This window comes from Protomyctophum bolini (genome assembly GCF_963924005.1).
Source record: "Protomyctophum bolini genome assembly, chromosome: 8".
Lineage (NCBI taxonomy): Eukaryota > Metazoa > Chordata > Actinopteri > Myctophiformes > Myctophidae > Protomyctophum > Protomyctophum bolini.
The window spans coordinates 14383168-14394812 of NC_137869.1; the positions used below are offsets into that span (position 1 = coordinate 14383168).

An 11645-nucleotide genomic window follows, 5' to 3' on the forward strand; every position below is an offset into this window, starting at 1 on the left:
TGGACCGGGCCCTAGGCATACTTTTGAGAACCACTGATATGGCAGATTCAGAATAACTATGCTACTGTACTATACACCAAGGTCATCAATGTGATTGTGAACTATTAGGACTCATATACAGTAAGGAAGGAGTACTGAGAATGAGTAGCATAGATATATGGATATATGGTCTGGCTGTACAATTTCTCATAAAGCAATATTAGAGAATAATGTTCATATTTGTAATTTTGAGAGTATACAAATGTAGCAAAATAGGTTTAGATGGCTCCAAATGAATCCATTTGGTTGCAATTGATTAGTTAATTGAGTCACTGATTTGATAGACAGTGTATCATTACATTACAGAAGTGGGAACAGAGCATGCACTAGGACCTATACAGGATTCCATTCCACACTTTTTTCAGGAGACCAACGCCTTGCATTGTGGCCGGCTGTGTCGCCTCACACCGGCCAATGAATCAATGAACGAAAGTAAAATAGTTAACTTTGTTTGCCCGTAAATTCACCGTAATCTCATCAGAACCAATTTTGCCGTCACGTCAGTCAGTGGCAAATGAAAGGAGACGGCCGAGAATAGAGATGGAAGAAGAAAGACAGAAACTGAGGGAAAAGGGAAAAGTAAAAAAAATCTGCTCATTTTTCCTCACTTTCTCTCGGAGTTCCCGTTCACTGTCCAGCTCTCTCTGTAGAACCTGAGCGCGGTCCTCCGCGTCGTCCGCCTGCTGCTGCAAACACTGGATCTTTCTCTTCACAGCATCCAAAGAATTCAGACCTGCCATTCTAAAACTATCTGATATACAAGAATACGGCTAAAAAATATGAACAAAATAAGACTTGTAACCTCGCGCGCTGTGCAAATGTTTGTTGTGCTTCGGTCTACTTAAAATAAAAGTAGGCACAAATATTGTATTTTAAAAAAAAATAGATCCGATTTGGTCAAAGTGTCTTTGGAATGAAACGAAATCTTTCAAGTGCAAAAACAAACGAAGAAAAAGTTATATAACCAAACGTCGTGTCCTGCCCGCCCAGGTGTTCTCAGATGTTTCTTGTGATGTGCTTCCGTCTGTGCTGGGGATCAGCTTCTCGTTCAGGGTGAGGAGATGTTTGGAATGTAACGCATTCACGTGGCACGGCGGTCCGGTTGTGGAGGAGCTCCGAGCTGCTGACCTGCTGTTGGCGGACTCAGGACTGACTGACTGGGAGGAAAACTGAAGCGCGATCGAGTCTCGATCTCGAACTCGGGAAGAGAGGAACGCGATGATTTGGTTGATGAGGTAACGGTTCCAAGCGGGATAGGCGGGGCATATCACACACACACACACACACACACACACACACACACACACACACACACACACACACAGTCACACGCACGCACGCACACACCCGCACGCAACGCACACACACATTCACACAGTCACACGCGCGTGTGCGTGCGTAAAAATGATCTCTGTGACTGATGTGATCTGCAAAAGGCTATGGGGCCGGGGGTGCACTCCTTTTAAGTCAAAGTCAGTTTGAACTGTTTTTTTTTTTGTAAAGTCATGATGGTACCCACAGAGCTTGGACGCCATGTAGCTAATATCACTCTAAATAAAATAATGAACAAAACTGATTTGACCCTTTTACTGCTAATAAAAATGCCTTTGAACTCGTGATCACAACAATTGGGTTGTCTGACATATTTGTCTTAAAACACACACCCATACCATTCAATTATCATAGTTATCCTTACAGTTTAAATAAGCTGTATCTGCCCTGAGCATCACCCAGATGACAGAGCCCATCAATCAGATGGAGTTAAACCAGCAGACAAACAGAACAGAATAGTTCGGGTGTGCATGTGTGTGTGTGTGTGTGTGTGTGTGTGTGTGTGTGTGTGCATGCGCGTGTAAGATGCACGCACGGCTACAGTGTGTGTGTTTGTGTGTGTTTGATTTGTGTATATATAACTGGTATTTGTCCGGTTGAATATTATTTTATATGAGCTGAGTGGTCCTGCCACCTGTTACCGATTTATTTGACTTCTTTCACGATATGCTAGAAGTCTGGCATGTGTTTACATTCACAATTTCCTATTCACATAACAAGTGGGCATGGCTATTGGCTACACAATACACATCACATTAACATAGATTTAGATTTATTTCAGTTCAGATCCTCTCTGCTCTGCAAAGTTCTGTTCAGTTCACGGGTTTCATCCACTACATATGTGTTTGAGTCCCCGCTTGATTTGCCCCTTGCACCGGAAAAGCTGGAGGCATTGATTTCATTAGACACATGAGTGTGGCCCTTTCTGTTTGCCTTAGCGGCATTCCAAGCATACCAGAGCCCCTGCCACTACGCTCCACTTTCTCTGCTATAGCAGGGGATTTAAACCCAGCCTTTTCCTCGCATTAACATCATTACTACTACTGTTGCTGTTTGCAACTGTATGGGCAGTCACTATCAGTGATGGCATCTGGGCTCAGCTACCTGTGGCACCACCTACCTTCCAGTCGCCCCCCCCCCCCCCCCCATAAGCATTGTGTTTCTTTATATGCTAAAATAGTTTCCTGAGATTTACAGGACAAAGCCTGTGTTTGTTTTTCCTGGCAGGCCAGCCCAAACTGGCAGTGATCTGAGAACATCAGTACTACCGGTTGGTTGATCATGTCCGCTTTATTCACTGTGAATCATCACACACACACATAGCGTAGGCTATTATTGCTAGCCTGTTTGGATCATTGGCTTGCTATCCTCCCATCCCTACCCCCACCAGGTTGTCTGTCTGGTCAGTGCAGGCTGTGTGGATATAGATGTGTAATGACTTGACTGCTGCCTCTAATAAGAAACTTGTGGATGGCAGTGGAGCAGAATTCCTCAGAGCTGCCTGTTCATTTCACTGCAGACCTTATCTATTCTGTGTGTGTGTGTGTGTGTGTGTGTGTGTGTGTGTGTGTGTGTGTGTGTGTGTGTGTGTGTGTGTGGCAGTGTGGCAGTGTGCTGTAGACCCAAGGTCACTGTTGAAAACATTTTCAAGTGTGTTGTGCAATATTCATTCAAGTATTTACCTTGGCGCTCTCCGCTCTGCACTTTTAATTGCACACATTTATAACTATTCCTTGAGTTTAAATTAAGATAATCCAAGGTGCCTCAATCTGCTCAGCATACATGTGTGCCTTTCTAGCCACTTCCTCTTTCTCCCAGTGCAGTACAATGCAGTGTTTCCCTGGGATGTCCTCCACAACACTGAAACAATGAAACATCCTGGTGGAAGGTAGGGCATGTCTGTCTGTCTGTCTGTCTGTCTGTCTGTCTGTCTGTCTGTCTGTCTGTCTGTCTGTCTGTCTGTCTGTCTGCCTGCCTGCCTGCCTGCCTGCCTGCCTGCCTGCCTGCCTGCCTGCCTGCCTGTGCCAAAGCAATGTATTTACAAATAAATATTGGATATAAATAGGAATTATATAAAGGTGTAAACAGAACTGTGTTACATTAACACTTTGGGTAATACTATCTTGTGAAACTATAAAAAGATTGTTCATTTTCTGTCAGAGATAGTTATACAATATACATACATATAGGAGACGTTAGCTTTATACTTTTGATAAACAGTGTACACACACAATGGTTTGTATTCCTTAAACTGCTTGTATTCCATTTGACATCCTTCTCCTGTCACAGCTGCTGTGTTTGCACATTGTTGTACTTGACCCAACAGATATGGGAGTTTTTTGTCATTAGTCATGTTTTCAAACTCTCCTTGGGTGATTGTAATCCGTGGAAAGTATATGTCTCTGATGTCTACAGTCTCTCACTCACTGTGCCTCTCTCTCACACTTACTTTTCTTCAAACACGTCAAAAACAGGGAAGAATTGTTCCCATTTTGACTCCATGTTTATCTATTTTTCTCCCAAATGGTCATAGAAACCATCATTGACAGACACTACTGTGGTTTGAAGTGTCACCCACAATCCACAATTTTATTATCTTTGGTCCAATGATTACAATTGATGATCTATTGATGAACCATCCTGTCTGAACTAGAAAAAGTGCCCTTCTGGGCACAGGTCTCCACCAGGAGGATAGGAGTGTGTGTGATGTTTGGCAAAATGTTTAGGAGTAATATAAACATGTTTTTTTTCAACAATTTTCTTCATTTTGTTGAGGAAGTGCAGATCCAGATCACTCATAGCTTCTCTTAGGATAGAATTATGGATGAATGAAAACGGGCCACTCCTGAAAACTTTGGAAGGCAATCTTAGCCAATAAGTGTAGAATCTGAGAAATCCAACAGACTCAGAGGTCATGTGTACCGATTTGCGTGAGATTTGGATGAAATCTGTGTGACTAACATAAACAATGTGTTTTCCAGTAATCGGCCTCATGGTGGCGCTATAACCGGCAGATGTGGAGGGATGCAGGGAAAATGTTTTTCCATGGCCTCTAGGGAGTGCACATAAGTTGTATACAGATCGATGCAGTTATTGGTAAAAGCAGGAATTGCCCTGTTATAGCGCCACCGTGAGGCTGATTTGGGGAAAAAATAGTGGCATGTCATTGGCCTAGTGGAAATGTGTGTGCATAATTTCACGGAAATTGCACACTGGGTTTGTGATTTGTGGCATTTTGTTCGAAACGGACCAATTATGTGAGCTTTGGAAGCCAATCTTAGCCAATCAGGATGGAAGATGGGAAATGGTGCAGATCCGTGTTGATCACATGGCTATGGAGATAGTGTATATCGAATTGTGTGATGTATGGATAAAATGTGTACAAGTAATCAACAGAAATGTGTTTTGCCTAAATCGGCCTCATGGTGGCGCTATAACAGGTTGTTGATGAATATTTGGGGCAGAGGTTCGTCGTTGGCATCCAGGGAGTGTGTGTGCAAAGTTTGGCATGGATCGGGCCAACGGTGCCGGAGATTAGCTGGTAACGGACGGACGGAAGGAAGGACGGACACACGCACACACACACGGACGGAGTGCAAAACATACACTCTCCCCACGCCTTCGGCCTGGTGGAGACAAAAATGAGTCTGAGACTGTATTAGAGAACAGTTATCCTTTATGAGGAGAAAAGTGTATATCCGATATTCCATTTCCGCTAACACAATTTAGCCCCAAGCAGAACAACACATCATTGTCATCGTTATCACATCAATCATCATCATAATCCTTCAGACAGATCAAAAATTAAAAAAATTAAACCTTTTTCCATCCATAGTTACTACACTTGTGTGTGATACCATCAAATAATTCAGGTTTTGCATCACTTGTAAGAACCAGATGCAAATAAAAAATGGACGGATTGGGGGAAGTCATTTTTGGTTGTGTAATGAGTGTATTTGTATAGTATTATGATGATGTTACAGCTGCAAGATATAAAATACCTGTCTTTTAACACGTGTGTGTGTGTGTGTGTGTGTGTGTGTGTGTGTGTGTGTGTGTGTGTGTGTGTGTGTGTGTGTGTGTGTGTGTGTGTGTGTGTGTGTGTGTGTGTGCCCTGTGTGCGTACACAGGGCACTCGAGTTCTCATCTTTCAGGACTGGCTGCACAAGAATGTAACAGACTCTGTGATGTGCTGCAGACCACAGCTGATCAAAGGCATCTCACAGCTGGTACTGGCATTGAGAGCAGCTATAATGAACCAATGGACCATCCACAGGTTGGTGCTTGCGAGTGTGTGAGTGTGCATAAAGTGTGTGCAGGGGTGTATGTGTACAGTATGTATGTGTTGTTTGTTGTTGTTATGTGTGTGTGACTGTGTGTGACTGTGTGTGACTGTGTGACTTCGTGTGTGTGTGTGTGTGTGTGTGTGTGTGTGTGTGCACGCGCGCCCTGGCCTTCACTTACGTCTGCTGCTGTCTTCTCCGACAGGTCCAGTTTCTCCTGAGCATCTTTCAGGCCCTCCGTGTGTTTGTCCAACTCATCCTCTGTCATCTTCATCTTCTTCTGCAGGTCCATCAACTCGTCCTCCAGCTGGGGATGAGATGACTATGTTAGCCTATTTTTATTTTCTCATTTTCCAAAGAAATTATAAAAAGATAAATAAAAATAATAATTGAAAAAACACGACCACATCACACATTAGAAGGACAATAGCAGTCAACATAACCAAGGATGGGTATTTTCAATGAATCTAACATAACGTTAAAACTGGTTAAACTTTATATAGGAAGAGGGCTTGTCTGATAAAATAAATATAAAAAATCTAAATACTGTCTGTCTGTAAAGTGTTAAAAAATTATGCTCACTATAACTGGATATAGTATATAGTATAGTATACAAGGCAAACAGCATCAGTGTTTAGAGGCATTTAAAAAATACAGTACAGTATCAGAGGTAAAAAAATAAATGACCCCAACCATATTTGAAAGTGAAATATCCCTTTAAACATTATGTTCCCCAGGAGGTATGGTGTTGACATCCATAGCTTCACACGCGGGGCACATAATGTACTGGAGGCCTGATTAGATGTCATGTTTATGACTCTCCATCTGAGTGTTAATGTTAATGCTGTATTTTTAGTCCATAATAACAAGAGCCCTGAGTGGTATGTACAGTCTAAACTCTGTCTCTCTCTCTCTGTCTCTCTCTCTGTCTGTCTGTCTCTCTCTCTCTCTCTCTCTCTCTCTCTCTCTCTCTCTCTCTCTCTCTCTCTCTCTCTCTCTCTCTCTCTCTCTCTCTCTCTCTCTCGTCTCTCTCTCTCTCTCTCTCTCTCTCTCTGCAGATGCACACACGCACACAGAGTTAAGTGTTCCCCCTAATCAGTCGTCCCCTCTGGGCCTGCCTGAGGTTCTGTGAAGTGCTTTTGATAATCCTGATGGATTCCATGATGTCTGTCACCTCTGTTGTCTAAAAATACAGCTGTTATCACAGAGAACACAAGCATTGTGTGTGTGTGTGTGTGTGTGTGTGTGTGTGTGTGTGCGTGCGTGCGTGCGTGCGTGCGTGCGTGCGTGCGTGCGTGCGTGCGTGCGTGCGTGCGTGCGTGCGTGCGTGTGCATAATTGTGTGTGCAGGTGTCTATGCTCTATGGGACTGTGTGTCTGCCGTTATCAGCTATTGTTCATTTGCAAGCATTTCCGTTGTGTCCTCCCAACTGTGTTGGAACTGCCTATCTACTTGACACTAGAACAGACAGACATACAGATCGATGCTCCGTAATACTCTCCAAACTATAGGCTCTTCCAGGTCTCACCATACCAGGGGTCTCTCCACAATGTGCTCCATGCATGGAGGACAAGCCCTGATCTTGGGTGGCTTCACCACCTGAATGGGCCAAGCCCTATGTGGTGTTATCCCCTTGGATTATCCTGATGCAACTTTCAAGTCTCCCTCCTGTCAACACTGTTAAGTCCTGAACTGTTGTTCCTGTGTCCAGCGCCTACTCATCTATTTGTTGTTGTATGGTGCCTGTCTCCAGTCTGAATGAACATGTTTAGTTCGCTGCCATAGAGACTTCTATCCATTTGTTATGCACTGGTGGGTATAACACTTCACTGTGGGTACCGATTAAATCCAGGACACTCACAATGTTTGATACATTGTGTATACCCGTTCTTGGTTTTAAGACTAGCATTTTACATGATGTGCTGAGCCATGAGCTCACTAGTCCCAGTTGGAGTCCAAGTTGTTCACACTGTTTAATTCTATCCTTTTGGAATAGATCTTAAATATATTTTGTGCCGAACTTGTACGTCACTTTTCCATTTTAACATTATTTGAAATAGCAGTTTTGAGCATAGTTGCATTGCTAAAGGGCAGTGGAATCAACGTGGCAAAGCTAGACTTTCAACTCTATCTGTTTGAAAGGTTTCCAGTAAACCTTTTCTTCTTCTTCTTTCTTTCTGTCTTTTATTTTTTACACAGGCCATTGTATGACTGGTGTCAATTATTACCTTATATAATGACCAACGGTAAGCAGCAATAAAGCCCACTATACTGGATAGGAGGTGAATTTCTACAACTCTTTATTTTATTGTGAATGTACGAATAAACAGAAAATGATCAGGAAGCCTAGCCTAGCTCTCATCTAAGGTCACAAAATACACTATATGTCTTTGATCTGAATTATCATAGGCATTATGATCCACCTCAACACAGTAAATACTCAGTGTTAATCTATTTCTAAGTCTGCAAGCATACACATATAACCAAATGCATCCTTATGGAACCATTTGTTTCCAGTCTAGTTAAATCAACAGTAAGCACACATGCAGTTCTCTCATATCTGTATCTCTCCTTTTTTGCCTTGCCATCTCCCACTCTCATTCCTCTCTCCATGGTCCTCACCTGTTTGCATTTGTCCTCCGCTGCTTTCTTGTCGGTCTCAGCCTGCTCCGCCCGGTCGATGGCGTTCTCCTTGTCCAGCTTCAACATTTGCATCTTCTTCTTGATGGCCTCCATGGTGGCGTTTGCGTCTGATGTCCCTCACCGAGATAAACGAAGGTAGTAGTATATAGCACGTCTGTCGATATGCTGTTGTCTCTCCTCTGGTTCGAGATGTGCTCCTTCCAGAGACTGTCCTCCTGTGTGAGAATGAACGTTTTTTGTTTAGGGAACCGTAGTCCAAGGAGGGCCAGAGGGGACGAGAAGAAGAAGGGAGAGGCAGAGGAGGTAGAGAAAGGAGACAGAAAGAGCAGGAACCCTATATGGCCGGTGTAGAGGGATGGAGACTCCAGCCCCAAGGCTACTGACAGTGATTTAAACTGCAAGTAAACCTGCCTCCAGTCACTAATGACCCCCCTCTCTCCCTTAACGCCCCCCTCCACATCTCCTGCTCTAGCTCCATCCATTCCTCCATCCACAGATCCACTCATTACTCTGTACTCAGACCCCCCTCTCTCTAATAGACACAATCGCCAAGTACTACGACCACACACACACACACACACACACACACACACACACACACACACACACACACACACACACACACACACACACACACACACACACACACACACACACACACACACATTCCCCCTATCAGACCACTCTTCCAAGGCCTTTAAGGAATGGTCTGACTGGCCCACTCTGCTGCGTTCTATACTCACTCAACTCTTCAGCCGCAGAAAATCTCCTTATTTGGGTTGCTGTTCACGGAGAGCCAGAGATCAGACAGGAGAGAGCAAGAGAGAGAGAAGCACAGGTCCTGTTTGCACATTTAACCTCCCACGAATGGATAAGAACTCCACCGACACTTTACATGAAACACTCACAGTGTGTGTGTGTGTGTGTGTGTGTGTGTGTGTGTGTGTGTGTGTGTGTGTGTGTGTGTGTGTGTGTGTGTGTGTGTGCGCGTGCGCGTGCTTCTGTGTGTGCCCATTTGATAGAGAGGTGTTGAGGGAGAGGCTAATGCAAAACGGAGACAAGAGGTGAAGAGGTGGAGTGCGAGAGGCTTTCAGAGTGCAGAGTTTGTGAGACCTTCATAGAAATATAGGTTAAAGAAAGAAGAGAGAATGTGGCACACACGCACAAATGCACGCGCGCGCGTACACACACACACACACACACACACACACACACACACACACACACACACACACACACACACAAACCCATGATTGGGTATTTGAATCGAGATAAACAGAAGACACATCTGTAGCATGATGCAACATTGAACAATGGCGCAGGAGGAGTCAGGCCCGGATGAAGGCACTGGTCACCAACACCCGCTGCTAACAGCTCACCTGGCACCCTAAGCCCCCAAGAAACAGTGGGCGCAGTAGCATGCCAGTTGGACACAATTATCAACTGATCAACCTCGGTAAGCTTGCTCGGCGGTGCCTCACGTGACTCAAGTCACCTTGAGGTGGAGGCAGCGTGCCTCCGTCGGTGAAACAGAGTGCATCCTTTTCAATCTGACTGGTTTTCCAATCTCTCTCTCTAGGTGGTCCTCAGACGAGCCCTCCATCGTCGCTTCCAGTCATCACGGTTCTCCATACATCTGGCCAGCTCGTTGGTGCTTTACGCTCCTGCGGAGTACATCCACATATGTTAACAACAGGATCTGTCGAGGTGACTCTGTAACTGACAGTGTAGTCTTAGCCTACTATACAAATGGAACCAAAGGACCCAAAGTTTAACAATAAACTCTGATGGAAATACAAATGGACTGTTATGGGTGCATTTGGCTTTATTTGCGCACTCTCAGGTAGCACATTCTCCAAGCCATTATATGTCGCACCTCACGCACAGCTGTCGGTTGTAGTGTTGACATTGGCTTGGCAGGTGCAAAGAACATCTCTCATATGTGTCAAAATCGCGGGGATCCGCGGATCGGCGTGTCCAACGGGGGTCCCTGGGGAGGTCGGCGCGGGGGTCCGCGGTAGTCTGCGTGGGGGTCCGAATGTGTTACTGTACTGTTAAATCAGCGGGTGTGCTCCGGTGTACTCTGCCACCGGCATCATGGCGACGGCGCCGCTCAACCGACCGTTTCGACTATGGCATTAAAAGTGTCTGATTGCGTCCCCCCGGGCCCCTCTATGGGTTGCGTAGAAAGGCAGCCAATCAGAACTACAGAACTACACGTCAGTATGACTAGCAAGTCGAAGTTTTCATGGGTATTATAGCACATATAGACCAGTGCTTTTCAAGCCACTGGTAAAAATAATAATAATTTTGTCCATGTGTTTGCAGATTAATCTGCCATCAATACATATTACATTACATATAATTCCAGTCTGTATTTTTCCTGATCCATTCCTGACTCAATCCGCAATAACTTGCACCCAGTACAAAATTATGCTGATGGCCTACAAGGCAATCAATCCACACTCTTCCCACTCACTTGGGAACTAACACAGGAAATCTGTTCAAACCTTCCCTAAAATATCCTGGCCAACACTCTACACGTCCTAGACACTTCCTCCTTTTGGCTCCCAAACTGTGGCACAATGTCCCTCTTTGCAGTCAGAACTGTAGATTCTCCATTTTCCACTGCAGTCTGAAAACTCCTCCTCACCTCTCACTCTATCCATTCTTGTCACCTTATCTCCGCCAAGCCATTATGTTTTCACACCAGCTTGAAACATTCCACTTACTATATCTGCTAGCTTTTATTAGACAAATGCGAAGAAGAAAGAAAATGTACAAGAAAATAACTTAGAGCACAGGTCTCTGCCAGGTCCCACTGCCCGTAAATAGCTACATCAGACTTGAGTGCAAGTGAATAGTGTATATTTACATCCTTGGTGTCTCCACCACCAATTGGGTGGCTCAATGGGCAAGGGGGGCTCAGCCCCCCCTATCCTATGGAGTAAAGATGATAAATTATTATTAAAATGTTTTAGAATAGATACTTTTATATTCTGGTATAATCTAAAGCAGCAAAAGCATCAAATAGTTACAAGAAAAACACAAAATAGGTCAAAATGGGCTGATTTTTTTACAGCCCAAAAGGCTTCCATTGGCTTTCATTGCGTTGAATGATTGACAGCTGCCAAGACACGCCTGCTTGGTTTACTTGCCATTGGGTCTAAAATCTCTCAGCCCCAGAGCCAATAGAGGGCTGTGCTCAGCCCTAATGCCCGCCTCAGACCGTGAGGTCATTGGCTATACCAATCACAGCACCTGCTGTGTGTGGTTGTTTATGAATTGTGAAAGCGGTGGAAGTATTTTAAATTAAATAAGTTTATTATTTACTTTATAATCCGTTTT

The 11645-nt window shown here is 44.3% G+C and overlaps 1 protein-coding gene and 1 long non-coding RNA gene across 3 annotated transcripts in view; one reads left to right on the forward strand and one right to left on the reverse strand.

The window, feature by feature from the left end:
• The window catches only part of tpm4a (tropomyosin 4a), a 31643-nt gene extending 22492 nt beyond the window's left edge, over nt 1-9151 (reverse strand). The window contains exons 1-3 of one of the 2 annotated variants that reach the window (XM_080771298.1): nt 9041-9151; nt 8277-8512; nt 5836-5961 (exon numbers count right to left, since the gene is read on the reverse strand). In XM_080771298.1, coding sequence (XP_080627424.1) covers nt 5836-5961; nt 8277-8390 — 240 coding nt within the window. In that variant the 5' untranslated portion in view covers nt 8391-8512; nt 9041-9151. Of the gene's footprint in view, nt 1-647; nt 1184-5835; nt 5962-8276; nt 8513-9040 lie in introns of those variants that run through there. The other variant, XM_080771299.1, reaches the window with a different exon arrangement.
• LOC308320683 lies at nt 1157-11325 on the forward strand. Its single transcript, XR_013964549.1, has 5 exons — nt 1157-1274; nt 3190-3259; nt 5502-5647; nt 8318-8694; nt 9877-11325. It is a non-coding gene; the product is annotated as an uncharacterized lncRNA (long non-coding RNA).
• Nucleotides 11326-11645: the final 320 nt, after the last annotated feature.